The 16,355-nt window shown below is 42.8% G+C and overlaps 1 protein-coding gene across 1 annotated transcript in view; it reads left to right on the top strand.

Moving 5' to 3' along the window:
• The window catches only part of prim2 (DNA primase subunit 2), a 108,411-nt gene that overhangs the window by 53,178 nt on the left and 38,878 nt on the right, over window positions 1-16,355 (top strand). The window contains exon 8 of the mRNA XM_071393675.1: window positions 13,891-13,958. Coding sequence (XP_071249776.1) covers window positions 13,891-13,958 — 68 coding nt within the window. The remainder of the gene's footprint in view (window positions 1-13,890; window positions 13,959-16,355) is intronic.

The raw sequence follows: 16,355 nt of genomic DNA, 5'->3' as shown, positions 1-16,355 counted from the left end.
CTGATTCCGGATAGTGCATCTTGTCAAGTCAATTTCCGTATTACTGATTGCCTATCGAGATGCTGATGTCTCTGTCAACAAGGGGAAGATTACTTTCCGTCTTATATCCAGACCATTCTAATCCAACAGCCAATAAAGAGTGACATCTTGGGATTTGGAACCGCATCAGCAATCATCCTGCTTACAGCATTTCACGCCCCTAACATTCTTGGAGAATGTGTATGAGGGTTTTGTTTTCAATAAGGTTATCGCCAAGTCTAGATCGATGTCACAAACGATATGAAATGTAAATACCTAAGCTGATTTGATGGGGAGATATCAAAACCGTAGGAACATCTGTGCCGCTTGAGAATTAAATGATGCATATATATCCCCAAGGTCTAAAATTCACTCGGGAGTAAAGTGAGCACATTTTTTGTTTTTGTGGTTGCATATGTTCAATATCGGGGTTGATATTATTTCAATTTTTTTCCTAATGTAATGACCTTCCAGTTATACCACACCATTGGCAAATGCTAGAACGGAGTCTCATGTTGAATGTGTTTGCATAATAATGAACACTAATACGGTACATTTTGGGGACCAATACCCATCACCCAAAACTGTATGTTTACATGCACACTTAATATACATACTTAATATTAAACTGATTATGGCATCAGTCATGTAAATGTTGTATTCCGATGTTGACTATAAGATAATCAAAGTAAGGCTACACCGATTAAAACAACAGGTTTTCTGAGTAACCTTTCATATTATTAGATGTAAACAGCGTACTTGGCGTTCCAGCGGTGTATATGAGCTGCGCATGTGCTAGCACCGGTAGCACAAGCCTCCCTCTTATGCGCGTGTGAAGTGAGTTCTGAAAGTATGCACGTTAGAAATAGTTCACATACAAACATCTGAATCAAATATGCATTGGAAAAATAACACGGTCACTGTGGTAGAACGTTTATTTTATTTAGGTTCCATCAGGTAGCCTGATTTCCATGTAAACAGGATTATTAGGGAAATCGTGCTTCTTCCAAAGCATTTTAACGTTTTTAAATGAACTGTTACAGTTGAATTTCGGGAAGTTTACATACACTTACACGCAAAAAAGTATTTAGTCAGCCACCAATTGTGCAAGTTCTCCCACTTAAAAAGATGAGAGAGGCCTGGAATTTTCATCATAGGTACACTTCAACTATGACAGACAAAATGAGAAGAAAAAAATCCAGAAAATCACATTGTAGGATTTTTAATGAATTTATTTGCAAATTATGGTGGAAAATAAGTATTTGGTCACCTACAAACAAGCAAGATTTCTGGCTCTCACAGACCTGTAACTTCTTCTTTAAGAGGCTCCTCTGTCCTCCACTCGTTACCTGTATTAATGGCACCTGTTTGAACTTGTTATCAGTATAAAAGACACCTGTCCACAACCTCAAACAGTCACACTCCAAACTCCACTATGGCCAAGACCAGAGAGCTGTCAAAGGACACCAGAAACAAAATTGTAGACCTGCACCAGGCTGGGAAGACTGAATCTGCAATAGGTAAGCAGCTTGGTTTGAAGAAATCAACTGTGGGAGCAATTATTAGGAAATGGAAGACATACAAGACCACTGATAATCTCCCTCGATCTGGGGCTCCACGCAAGATCTCACCCCGTGGGGTCAAAATGATCACAAGAACGGTGAGCAAAAATCCCAGAACCACACGGGGGGACCTAGTCAATGACCTGCAGAGAGCTGGGACCAAAGTAACAAAGCCTACCATCAGCAAGGGCATTGAAGATGAAACGTGGCTGGGTCTTTCAGCATGACAATGATCCCAAATACACCGCCCGGGCAACGAAGGAGGGGCTTCGTAAGAAGCATTTCAAGGTCCTGGAGTGGCCTAGCCAGTCTCCAGATCTCAACCCCATAGAAAATCTTTGGAGGGAGTTGAAAGTCCGTGTTGCCCAGCAACAGCCCCAAAACATCACTGCTCTAGAGGAGATCTGCATGGAGGAATGGGCCAAAATACCAGTGTGTGAAAACCTTGTGAAGACTTACAGAAAACGTTTGACCTCTGTCATTGCCAACAAAGGGTATATAACAAAGTATTGAGATATACTTTTGTTATTGACCAAATACTTATTTTCCACCATAATTTGCAAATAAATTCATTAAAAATCCTACAATGTGATTTTCTGGATTTCTTTTCTCATTTTGTCTGTCATAGTTGAAGTGTACCTATGATGAAAATTACAGGCCTCTCTCATCTTTTTAAGTGGGAGAACTTGCACAATTGGTGGCTGACTAAATACTTTTTTGCCCCACTGTATGTTGGAGTCATTAAAACTCGTTTTTCAACCACTCCACAAATTTCTTGTTAACAAACTATAGTTTTGGCAAGTCGGTTAGGACATCTACTTTGTGCATGATACAAGTAATTTTCCCAACAATTGTTTACAGACAGATTATTCCACTTATAATTCACTGTATCACAATTCCAGTGGGTCAGAAGTTTACATACACTAAGTTGACTGTGCCTTGAAACCGCTTGGAAAATTCCAGAAAATGATGTCATGGCTTTAGAAGCTTCCGATTTATTTCAAGGCCTACCTTCAAACTCAGTGCCTCTTTGCTTGACATCATTGGAAAATCAAAAGAATTCAGCCTAGACCCCAGAAAGAAAAATTGTCTGGTTCATCCTTCATACCACGTTCATCTGTACAAACAATAGTATGCAAGTATAAACACCATGGGATCACGCAGCCGTCATACCACTCAGGAAGGCGATGCGCTCTGTCTCCTAGAGATCAACGTACTTTGGTGCGAAAAGTGCAAATCAATCCTAGAACAACAGCAAAGGACATTGTGAAGATGCTGGAGGAAACAGGTACAAAAGTATCTATATCTACAGTAAAATGAGTCCTATATCGACACAACCTGAAAGGCCGCTCAACAAGGAAGAAGCCACTGCTCCAAAACCGCCATAAAATAGCCAGACTACGGTTTGCAACTGCACATGGGGACAAAGATCGTGCTTTTTGGAGAAATGTCCTCTGGTCTGATGAAACAAAAGTAGGACTGTTAGGTCATAATGACCATTGTTATGTTTGTAGGAAAAAGGGGGAGGCCTGCAAGCCGAAGAACACGATCCCGACCGTGAAGCACGGGGGTGGCAGCATCATGTTGTGGGGGTGATTTGCTGCAGGAGGGACTGGTGCACTTCACAAAATAGTATGTGGATGTATTGAAGCAACATCTATAGACAACAGTCAGGAAGTTAAAGCTTGGGCGCAAATGGGTCTTCCAAATGGACAATGACCCCAAGCATACTTCCAAAGTTGTGGCAAAATGGCTTAAGGACAACAACATCAAGGTATTGGAGTGGCCATCACAAAGCCCTGACCTCAACCCTATAGAACATTTGTGGGCAGAACTGAAAAAGTGTTGGCGAGCAAGGAGGCCTACAAACCTGACTCAGTTACACTAGCACTGTCAGGAGGAATGGGCCAAAATTCACCCAATTTATTGTGGGAAGTTTGTGGAAGGCTACCCAAAACGTTTGACTCAAGTTAAACAATTTAAAGGCAATGCTACCAAATACTAATTGAGTGTATGTAAACTTCTGACCCACTGGGAATGTGATGAAATAAATAAAAGCTGAAATAAATCATTCTCTCTACTATTATTCTGACATTTCACATTCTTAAAATAAAGTGGTCATCCTAACTGACCTAAGACAGGGAATTTTTACTAGGATTAAATGTCAGGAATTGTGAAAAACTGAGTTTAAATGTATTTGGCTAAGGTGTATGTAAACTGTAAACTGTATATCTGAATATCCACAATCGTATTGCGTGCATGTAACCGTACTCAATGTCCCATGTTCTTTGCTTGTCATTTTGTCAAATGAGTAAAGGTCCTTAAGATGTATTTACTGAAAGATCTCTTTACTAGAGCTTCTAAACCAAGATCTTCTCTAAAGGGAATTGGTGTTTCTTGACACGTAACCTTTTTTGCTGCGATTGTGACATTTTCACCATTTCAGAAAAGTCTTTAAAACCTGGAGAACCGCTGACTAGGGAATCATTAGATGCATGCAAATGAGCCATTTGTGAAGTCAATGTGATGTCGACCTTTGCAAACGTAGGCAGCTGGGATGTCATGACGTTCCCACAGACGCTCTTTATTGACCAACGCTCTAGAGATGAGTAACTTTGGAAACCGCCCCAACTCACTCCCCATCTTTCTCACCCCTCTCCTCCACCTCCTCCCCCTTTCGCTACGTGCTTATGCTTGGCAAGCTGTTTCCATGGAGCGCCAGTCCAAGGTACAGATGATCCATGCTGATGACGAAATGGAGCCAGGGCTAATGAGGGACATATGTTGTAACTGCCTCATTTATGAAGCATGCAGTCTTTCACAGTGCCACTGAAGTATCAATCTTCCTATAGTGCTCTTGGCTGGTTGAGGAGTCTCACCATTCAGCACCAGGTCTTAGGCTAGTTTAACTTCCCCCAGTGTTGCATTACACTATCGCTGTGTGTAAGCTCATTAAGATATCCAACTGACTTTATTTGCTTTCAGATGCATGACCCCAGTCAGTCTTAGAAGGAAAACGTTGGATTCAAGTTCAGAGGCAGTCTGGTTCACAAGCCTCCCAAGTTTGGCTTTCAAGCCCTCTCTGTATCCAGATGGACTCTGGATGTCGACCAAATGGCACAATGGGGATCAGTGCATTGGTCCCTCATACTAATAGTTTAGGGGCAGTGCCTAACGCAATTCTGTCAGCGTTTCTTGAAACCCTGAAGTGATGACATTTTTTGAGACTGTTATTTGAATAGACTACACAATTATCATTGTAAAGATGAGGAAAAACGGTATTCTTGAGAACCTGTTTTTCTACAGTTTGGCCTGTTGGTGGAGCTGTCTTGTCATTATGTATTATTGCTTTCCAGTGAACCGCAGGCATTTTCCCTGTGTTCTCTCTCAAGTGCTTTTTATCTTCAGAAAGCAACCTATTTACGCCATTAAGTTGTAGATGATGGCATGTAGAAACATGTTTTTTTTCTTCAAATTGCTGAGGTTATTATGACAACCTTTCTGCTCAGAAATAGACTGAAGTGTTTTCCATTAAACTGTCAATACAGTTACTGTCCAATAACTGACCGGAAAGAAACACAGACTATCATTTTCCACGTTTGTACATTGTATAGGGTCATATAGTGTCAGTCATATTAAAACTATTGTGAGCCACAGGGCAAATAATTAAACCAGCCCAGGGGTGTTGGGAAGCGCTTATGTGGGAAACATCAGTGCAACACTATAGTCCTGGGGAAGTTCTGTATTGTCGTTAATATAATACAGGAAGGAATTTTAATGTACTTAAATGCTTAACACAGTTATTTGCACAGAATATGTAAAATTGCACCGTAAAGTGCTCTTGTGATATGCAAGCCAAATGTATGTTTAGATGTTTTTTCTTGAAGGCCCAGTACAGTCAAACGGGATTCGCTGGTGTTTTTATATACAATTCCACACTGAATAATACTGTGAAAATTATGATAATTCCCTTTTAGTGTAAGCACTGTTTGAAAAGACTATCTGAAATTTCAGCCTGTTTTAGTGGAATAGAGTTTTGGCCTGCCTGGTGACATCACCAGTTCATAGACCAATAAGAAACATTTCCTAACCTCTCTGGCAATAACAGCTTGTTTTCAGTTTTCCCCTCCCCACTCAGACTCCCAGACAATCTTAACAAAATTCTTTCTTGAGAGAATGCTCTTTGCTAAGAAGCTATTTTTCATAATAAGACACTTCATTCTTACCCAGAAGTTATTTGATATTGAGATTAACGGCTGCATTGGACCTTTTGATTAATGTTGTTTTCCCTCCACCCATAATTGTTTGCCAGAAAAACACTGGAACCTTTCATATTGTTATGAAACTTAAATGTTAAAGGGATACTTTGGGGTTTTGGCAATGAGGCCCTTGTTCTACTTCCCCAGAGTCAGATGAACTCGTGGATACCATTTTTATGTCTGTGTCCAGTATGAAGGAAGTTTGAGGTGGTTTCGGGAGCCAATGCTAACTAGTGTTAGCATCTAATTCTGAGGAAGTAGTTAAAGGACCTCATTGCCAAAATCCCGAAGTATCCCTTTAAGATCAAATAAAATTTTCTTTGTTTCATGCCTTGTTAACAACAGTGAAATGCATCCTTATGGGCCTTTCCCAACAATGCAGAGAGAAAAATTATAACACAAGGAATAAATACACAATGAGTCACGATAACTTGGCTATATACACAAGCTACCAGTTCCGAGTCGATGTGTAGGGGTACAAGGTAGATATGTACTTAAAGTTAGAGGTAAAGTGACGAGGCAACAGTATATATATGTGATAAGTCAAGAGTTGGTGGAAAGAGGGTCAATGTAGATAGTCCGGGTAGCTATTTAGTTGAGTGATTTGAATTTATTAGACCATTTTTACATGCATGCATACATACATACATACATGTATACATACATACATACATACATACATACATACATACATACATACATACATACATACATACATACATACATACATACATACATACATACATACATACAGTGGGGAGAACAAGTATTTGATACACTGCCGATTTTGCAGGTTTTCCTACTTACAAAGCATGTAGAGGTCTGTCATTTTTATCATAGGTACACTTCAACTGTGAGAGACGGAATCTAAAACAAAAATCCAGAAAATCACATTGTAGGATTTTTAAGTAATTAATTTGCATTTTATTGCATGACATAAGTATTTGATCACCTACCAACCAGTAAGAATTCCGGCTCTCACAGACCTGTTAGTTTTTCTTTAAGAAGCCCTCCTGTTCTCCACTCATTACCTGTATTAACTGCACCTGTTTGAACTCGTTACCTGTATAAAAGACACCTGTCCACACACTCAATCAAACAGACTCCAACCTCTCCACAATGGTCATGACCAGAGAGCTGTGTAAGGACATCAGGGATAAATTGTAGACCTGTACAATGCTGGGTTGGGCTACAGGACAATAGCCAAGCAGCTTGGTGAGAAGGCAACAACTGTTGGCACAATTATTAGAAAATGGAAGAAGTTCAAGATGACGGTCAATCACCCTCGGTCTGGGGCTCCATGCAAGATCTCACCTCGTGGGGCATCAATGATCATGAGAAATGTGAGGGATCAGCCCAGAACTACACGGCAGGACCTGGTCAATGACCTGAAGAGAGCTGGGACCACAGTCTCAAAGAAAACCATTAGTAACACACTACGCCGTCATGGATTAAAATCCTGCAGCGCACGCAAGGTCCCCCTGCTCAAGCCAGCGCATGTCCAGGCCCGTCTGAAGTTTGCCAATGACCATCTGGATGATCCAGAGGAGGAATGGGAGAAGGTCATGTGGTCTGATGAGACAAAAATAGAGCTTTTTGGTCTAAACTCCACTCGCCGTGTTTGGAGGAATAGAAGGATGAGTACAACCCCAAGAACACCATCCCAACCGTGAAGCATGGAGGTGGAAACATCATTCTTTGGGGATGCTTTTCTGCAAAGGGGACAGGACGACTGCACCGTATTGAGGGGAGGATGGATGGGGCCATGTATCGCGAGATCTTGACCAACAACCTCCTTCCCTCAGTAAGAGCATTGAAGATGGGTCGTGGCTGGGTCTTCCAGTATGACAACGACCCGAAACACACAGCCAGGGCAACTAAGGAGTGGCTCCGTAAGAAGCATCTCAAGGTCCTGGAGTGGCCTAGCCAGTCTCCAGACCTGAACCCAATAGAAAATCTTTGGAGGGAGCCGAAAGTCCGTATTGCCCAGCGACAGCCCCGAAACCTGAAGGATCTGGAGAAGGTCTGTATGGAGGAGTGGGCCAAAATCCCTGCTGCAGTGTGTGCAAACCTGGTCAAGAACTACAGGAAACGTATGATCTCTGTAATTGCAAACTAAGGTTTCTGTACCAAATATTCAGTTCTGCTTTTCTGATGTATCAAATACTTATGTCATGCAATAAAATGCAAATTAATTACTTAAAAATCATACAATGTGATTTTCTGGATTTTTGTTTTAGATTCCTTCTCTCACAGTTGAAGTGTACCTATGATAAAAATTACAGACCTCTACATGCTTTGTAAGTAGGAAAACCTGCAAAATTGTCAGTGTATCAAATACTTGTTCTCCCCACTGTACATACATAAACTCAGCAAAAAAAGAAAGGCCCCTTTTTCAGGACCCTGTCTTTCAAAGATAATTTGTAAAAATCCAAATAACTTCCCAGATCTTCATTGTAAAGGGTTTAAACACTGTTTCCCATGCTTGTTCAATGAACCATAAACAATTAATGAACATGCACCTGTGGAACGGTCGTTAAGACACTAACAGCTTACAGACAGTAGGCAATTATGGTCACAGTTATGAAAACTTAGGACACTAAAGAGGCCTTTCTACTGACTCTGAAAAACACCAAAAGAAAGATGGCCAGGGTCCCTGCTCATCTGCGTGAACGTGCCTTAGGCATGCTGCAAGGAGGCATGAGGAGTGCAGATGTGGCCAGGGCAATAAATTGCAATGTACGTACTGTGAGATGCCTAAGACAGCGCTACAGGGAGACAGCACGGACAGCTGATCGTCCTCGAAGTGGTAGACCACGTGTAACAACACCTGCACAGGATCGGTACATCCGAACGTCACACCTGCGGGACAGGTACAGGCAACAACAACTGCCCGAGTTACATCAGGAACGCACAATCCATCCATCAGTGCTCAGATTGTCCGCAATAGGCTGAGAGAGGCTGGACTGAGGGCATGTAGGCCTGTTGTAAGGCAGGTCCTCACCAGACATCACCTGCAACAACGTCCGCTATGGGCACAAACCCACCGTCACTTGACCAGACAGGACTGGCAAAAAGTGCTCTTCACTGACGAGTCGCGGTTTTGTCTCACCAGGAGTGATGGTCGGATTCGCGTTTATCGTCGATGGAATGAGCGTTACACGAGGCCTGTACTCTGGAGCGGGATCGATTTTGGAGGTGGAGGGTCCGTCATGGTCTGGGGCGGTGTGTCACAGCATCATCAGACTGAGCTTGTTGTCATTGCAGGCAATCTCAACGCTGTGCGTTACAGGGAAGACATCCTCCTCCCTCATGTGGTACCCTTCCTGCAGGCTCATCCTGACATGACCCTCCAGCATGACAATGCCACCAGCCATACTCCTCATTCTGTGCATGATTTCCTGCAAGACAGGAATGTCAGTGTTCTGCCATGGCCAGCGAAGAGCCCGGATCTCAATCCCATTGAGCATGTCTAGGACCTGTTGGACCGGAGGGTGAGGGATAGGGCCATTCCCCCCAGAAATGTCCGGGAACATGCAGGTGCCTTGGTGGAAGAGTGGGGTAACATATCTCGCAGCAAGAACGGGCAAATCTGGTGCAGTCCATGAGGAGGAGATGCACTGCAGTACTTAATGCAGCTGGTGGCCACACCAGATACTGACTGTTACTTTTGATTTTTGACCCCCCCTTTGATCAGGGACACATTATTTCATTTCTGTTAGTCACATGTCTGTGTAACTTGTTCAGTTTGTCTCAGTTGTTGAATTTTATGTTCATACAAATATTTGCACATTTTAAGTTTGCTGAAAATAAACGCAGTTGACAGTAAGAAGACGTTTCTTTTTTTGCTGAGTTTACACACACACATTCATTCATAAAGGCGCTCCAGCCGGTGACGCATCCACATACAATTTTAGAAAACCATCAAGGATAACGCAAAGCTTAAAATATTATTTCCATTGTGGTCCTAACGATACTGAACAAAAATATAAACGAAACATGTAAAGTGTTGGTCCCATGTTTCATGAGCTGAAATAAAAGATCCCAGAAATGTTCCATATGCAAAAAAGTTTATTTCTCTCCAATTTTGTGCACAAGTTTGTTTTCATACCCGTTAGAGAGCATTCCTCCTTTGCCACAATAATCAATCCTCCACCTGAATGGCATATCAAGAAGCTGATTGACCAGCATGTTTGCAGTTTTGTTACACAACACAATGCCACAGATGTCTCAAGTTTTTAGGGTGCATGCAATTGGCATACTGACTGCAGGGATCTCCACCAGAGCTGTTGTCAGAGAATTGAATGTTCATTTCTCTACCATAAGACGCCTCCGTCATTTTAGAGAATTTGGCAGTTCGTCCAACCGGCCTCGCAACCGCAGACCACGCGTAACCACGCCAGCTCAGGACCTCCACATCCGGCTTCTTCGTCTGCGTTATCGTCTGAGACCAGCCACCCCGAAAGCTGATGAAACTGAGGAGTATTTCTGTCTGTAATAAAGCCCTTTTGTGGGGGGGGAAACTCATTCTTAGTGGCTGGGCCTGGCTCCCCAGTGTGTGGGCCTATGCCCACCCATGTCAGCACGTGGGTGGGCCATGGATTGGGGCCTAATTTATTTATTTAAATTGACCGATTTTCTTATGAACTCTAACTCACTATAGCCATTAGAATTGTTGCATGTTTAGTTTATTTGTTTTTAGTAGTCTTATGGCTTGGGGGTAGAAGCTAGTCCGGGTCCTATTTAGTTCCAGACTTGTTTCATCGCTACCACTTGCCATGTGAGAGCAAAGAGAACAGTCTGACTTTGGTGGCTGGAGTCTTTTGAAAATGTTTAGTGCTTTCCTCTGACACTGCCTGATATAGAGGTCCTGGATGGCAATGTAGCTCCTTGTGGTCAGATGTCAAGCAGTTGCCATACCAAGCGGTGATGCAGCCAGTCAAGATTCTCTTGATGGTGCAGCTGTAGAACTTTTTGAGGATCTGAGGGGCCATGCAGAATCTTTTCAGCCTCCTCGGGGTAGAGGTTATTTTATTTATTTTTATTCCGTTCCTTCACGACTGTGTTGGTGTATGTAGACCATGTTAATTCCTTAATGATGTGGACACAGAGGAACTTGAAGCTCTCTACCTACTCAACTACTGTACAACCCTGTCGGTGTGAATGGGGACTTGCTCAGACCTCCATTTCCTGTAGTCCACAATCAGCTCCTTTGTCTTTCAGGTCACTGACTTCCTCTCTATAGACGGTTTTGTCGTCGGTGATCAGGCATACCACCGTCGTGTCGTCAGATGTAATGATGGTGTTGAAGTCGTGCGTGGCCACGTACGACTGTAAATATGACAATGGTGAATGTGTTCTTGCCTACCTTCACCACCTGGGGGTGGCCTGTCAGGATGTCCAGGATCCAGTTGCAGAGGGAGGTGTTCAGTAACAGGGTCCTGAGCTTTGTGTTGAGCTTTGAGGGCACTATGGTGTCAATTAACAGCATTCTCACATAGGTGTTCTTCTTTTCCAGGTGGGAGAGGGCAGTGTGGCGTACAAAAAGGATTGCGTCATTTGTGGATCTGTTGGGGCGCTATACGAATTGGAGTGAATTTTGGGTGTTTGGGTTGATGTTGATGTGAGCCATAACCAGCCTTACAAAACATTTCATGGCTACAGATGTGAGTGCTACGGGGAGATAGTCATTTAGACAGGTTACCTTGGCGTTCTTTGGCACAGGGACTATGGTGGTCTGCTTGAAACATGTAGGTATTACAGACTGGGTCAGGGAGAGTTTAAAATGTCAGTGAAGACACTCACCAGCTAGTCAGTGCATGCTCTTAATACGTGTCCTGGTAATCCATCAGGCTCCCACGGCCTTGTGAATGTTAACCTGTTTAAAGGTCCTACTCACATCGGCTACAGAGAGCGAGATCGCACAGTCGTCCAGAACTGCTGGTGCTCTCATGCATGGTTGTCACTTGCCTCAAAGCAAGCATAGAAGGAATTTAGCTTGTCTGGTAGGCTCGTGTCACTGGGCAGCTTGCGGCTGGGTTTCCCTTTTGTAATCCGTGATAGTTTGTAAACCCTGCCACATCCGACAAGTGTCAAAGCCGTCTTCAAGTTAAACTGGTAGAGTACTGAAATACTTTTGCACGGTTTTCCTCTTCCCTTTTATTAAAATAGTTGACTCCACGGATAGGCATGCTTTACAGCAATTGTCGTTGTTACACAGCCAAGTCCTTCTGCTTTGGCTTCATGAAGATATATATTATTTAATAAATATGAAGTGGCAGGGAGGCTTTGCAAAAATAGGATCGGAGTCCAATCCGGTATCCAATCAGGATCAAATATCCATGTGCAGAAAGTAGAGCAGGACGTGATTGTCATGGTAATGAAGCTGGGGAGGGAGGACACTGTCCTTCTCCGGTCAGTGTATGAGATTTATCTTTTGTCTGGCTCCTCTACAACGGGACAGGCTGACCCCACTCTGCTAGACTTCAGAAATTGGGAGTCACTCCCATTCGTCGTTCGTGGCAATTATCCGGTTCACCAGCCGCTGCAATGGGGTAATGGACCCTTTCCTTCCACCCATATAAGTGTGCCATTGTGGCTGTTGTGTGTTATTAGAATGGCGATTCTCTTCCGTCAAGGACAGTGAGGGGATGTCACAGAAAGCGTGTAATTAAAAGAGCGTCAAATTCAAAGCTGGATCCCCATCTGACTACATTACCCCGCTCAGTCATTTTTGATTTCAAGAGACAAAAATATTTTTCTGTTTTCAGTGTCTTTTTTTCACTCTTGCATCTACAGTTGTTAGGATGCAATAACATTTGTACGGTATCAATTTATGGCTGAGGTGTCAAGCAAGCCCAATTGTTCTATTCTGATTAACCTTTTGGATTGAGAAATCTGATCAGATTAAAAACATAGGCTTTTTTTAAATAGTCATTGTCGGTAGCAGAAAACCCATATCATGATTGTTGAATTTGTAATATATGTTTAGTATGCTTAAATTGTACCTGCACAGCAAGGCCTACGTTTTTTAAATGCTTATACTTAATGCCAGCATGCAGTTGATCAATAAACATGAAAAATGAATCAATCAATGGGGTGAGCAGCTGTTGAAGGTAAGTGTACAAAGGAAGTGAACACTGACCCATGTGTCAGTAAATCTGTCTCCAGCGCCATGAGACAAGACATCCTTTACAGTTTGCAGCGTCATGTTTTTTTTTTTTTTACGTCTGGCTCTTAATCTCTGAAAGGTACCGCATATGATCTGGAGGCGATGATCAATTGACTGAAAAGCGCACAGTGGACTGGCCACGGTATCCAATTTGTCGCCGCTTCAATAGTTTGATCAAGCTCACAATGCCACGTCTCTTCATCATTGTCTCTGTTCTAGCTCCGCTAAACAGATATCCTGTCACGCTGGTTTCAGCATTAATTGATGATCCTTGCAGGGCGAAATATCTGTATGTGCTTTAATTGTTTCGGTGGCCATTTTGGACCTCGTTGGATCCATACCTTCTAAGTTTAGCATCTCTGCGTCTTTTCTAAAGGCCCGAGGAAGTTTAAGACTTTCTTGGGGCATTTCTTGCTTGTTCAATTTTATAAACATGTTTTAAGACTGAATCGCGTTAGAGCTTGGTGCGGAAACTTCCAAGTGGAAGCTTTCCCAAGTCGGATGCTTATGGGATATTCGTAAATAAAATTGAGGGTGAGAATTATGTAATTTGTGCAGAGAGGGATAAAAGGCTCTTCGTGGTTGAGTTTCATAAAATATCTCTTGTGTAAAACATTAATCACCATCGCTGGGTTGGTGTCCCAATTCTTCCAACTGGCAAGGATAATAACACTGCCTCTCTCCATAAGCCATGGAGTGATGTAATTTCAGTGAGGGTGTTAAACTTTGTAAGACCTTAGCTTTATCCTCTGCTTTTTAGATTGAAGTATTATTACAGTAACATTCAATTGTTGCAGCAACTTTCAGCAATGTTCACTGATGTTTTCCAAACATGTTGATGTGCTACTGTTTCTCATGTGGTGCCCTTTTTTCTTTGCAGCTGACAGCCCGCTCCCTACCGGCAGTGCAGTCTGATGAACGACTCCAACCTCTGCTTAACCACCTCAGGTAATTGGCATCATTAGTAGCATTATTGCTTTTTCTGCTGCTGCTTTAGTTTATTCATTATGACAATATAGTCATTATGGTTGCACTCCCAAAAAATACAGCTTGACAAAACTAACGGGGCATGCAGGAACCCGATTGAAAGGGTACTGAAATAACTGTGGTGAACTCACACCTTGAGTCCTCTGTTGAAAAGATGCCCCCCCCCCCCCAAAAACCTGTACTTATTTATTTTTAAGTTCATTTCTAGGTCGACTCAAATTCACTTCACAAATGTTCCTGAATCCGCTTTGTGTTCCACGTTTCCCAGAAAAGGCCTAATGTTCCGAACGCTAGATTCCCTCTGAGACCGTGTCCCCTCTGTCTCCGAACACTGTGATAATGGAACGCAAACAGCAAGGCTAATGTGTCAACTGGAAGCCAGGGATTTTATTTTTAGAGCCAGGCCCCGGCAGTATCCACCCACCCATGACCGACAGACTGCCTGAGCAAAATAAAGGCAAGGAATCCCTCTGTATCGCCACGACGACCTCTGCAGATTACTATTTCCCACAATCTCTTTTTTTTCTCCCTCCTTCAAATCTCTTCCACACATGCTCTCTTTCAATGGCTTTCTGAAATAGCCTCAGGCGTAGTCCCCTGCTCTGTGTAGGAGTGATCCAACCTGGGCCCTACAGGTCTAAAGCCCATCCTGGCTTTCAGAAAAGGACCCACCAGGAAGTTCTGGGCTAGGTTGCCACCTGCGTCTCACTGGCCATCTAGCCCCCCCTGCAGCCGTCAATGATTGTAAAGGATAGGGAAACAAGAGGCATTCCCCAAAGGCAACTCTACCAACCAGCTGTGTCATTTGGTTTTTAATGAAGCCCGATTGAGGCCTCTTTTAATTGGATCCGTCATTGCAGGCACTTAGGTTGTTTCGACTGCAGAACGCTTCCCACTGTGTTGCAATGCATGGCTATGCATGCTGGGGCAGCCAGATAAGGTAGTGTCATGGGGCCAGCTTGTGCCCTCGAAACAAACCCGTGTCCTCAAGCAAACTAGCTGTTGAATCGAAACGGGAAAACAAGAGGACTTGGACACAGAAGCGATAGCTGGCAGGGCCCCGCTCCATCAGAATTGAGCAGGCAGCATAAGTCCAAAGCCTGTGCTTGGACCGTCGGTCGCTGGGTCCCACAGATGATTCCATTTCACTTTGAGACGTTCTGTGGTAAAAGCTAGATTACCAGGGAAGGATCCGGTTTCATCCACGGCCAAAGTTGTCTTTGTATCTCTGGGAACCACAAATGTGGCTTAACCGATTTTCAAAAGGCAGCTTCTGGAGTGCATCATTGGTCCCCCTTTAAACTAATGTACACCACCTCTCCTTTAGAATTTAAGGCATACTAGGAAAACTCAAGAAGTTATTAGGACATACATTCTGAATGATGAATGTGTCATATTTGATTAAAAACCGTTATAATTCATTATAATTTTCCATGAAATGACAAATTCTAGATATTGGTTTACCGTAAGTTAACATGATAAATCAATTAGATGAAATGTCCTCATCTAAGTAGCTTGCAGATATAGTTAAGAAACTTGTGCCAGTCAATGGCACTGAGGTTTACACCGTTTTAGTGATGCCGAAAAAGGACCTTGTTTAAACACATTTCTTTTAAATGATCGCCATCTGACCCAATATATTGTGTTAATGTTGCCTCATGGGCAATTAGGTGGTCCAGGCCTCTAATCTAAGTCAAAGGATATGGTTTTACAAACCTGATTAGCCCGTAACCCGGCTGTTGAGCTCCATTTAATCGAGTGGCCTTTCAAATGGCATTTAGTCTCAATTTCTGTCATCTGGATTATATCAGTGCCGTAAGGCTCTGTGATCGGAGTGAGAAGACGCACCTCACATTTATTAAGCTTTCGTAGGTTAAATAGGGTTTTGACCTTTACCCATGGCATCAAATCATTTGAGAGGACGCAATATTTAGATTTTGAAAGTGTGTAAATGAATGTATCTTCCTGCAATTTTCAGACAGTTAAGTGTTTTGTTAACTGGGTAAGATTACGGAGGTTGTGTAATACATAGGATCTCTGAGGATCCTCTTCATTGAACAGCTGTTTTTTGGCAAGGCATACTGAAGTTGCACGAAGACAAGTCAGTTCATTTATGGAGGGCTCCTGTTCAAATGTCAGGCACTGGTAAATCAATCACACAGATATCGATCAATGGGATTTATCTTGACCAATGTAACATTTTGCTGGGAGGGACAATAGAAATGGATACAACTGCAGAACATGCAGGAAGAATATAACTTTTGACTTATTCCAGAAACATGGTCACTGGTCCCCATACTTTATTTGAGAAACATTGAACATTTCCATTTGGGACTTATTTCCCAAATGAAAGGGCAT

Source organism: Salvelinus alpinus, chromosome 3 (genome assembly GCF_045679555.1).
Source record: "Salvelinus alpinus chromosome 3, SLU_Salpinus.1, whole genome shotgun sequence".
Lineage (NCBI taxonomy): Eukaryota > Metazoa > Chordata > Actinopteri > Salmoniformes > Salmonidae > Salvelinus > Salvelinus alpinus.
Note: the sequence above shows the minus strand (reverse complement) of the source record. Positions and strands in the feature narration are given on the sequence as shown.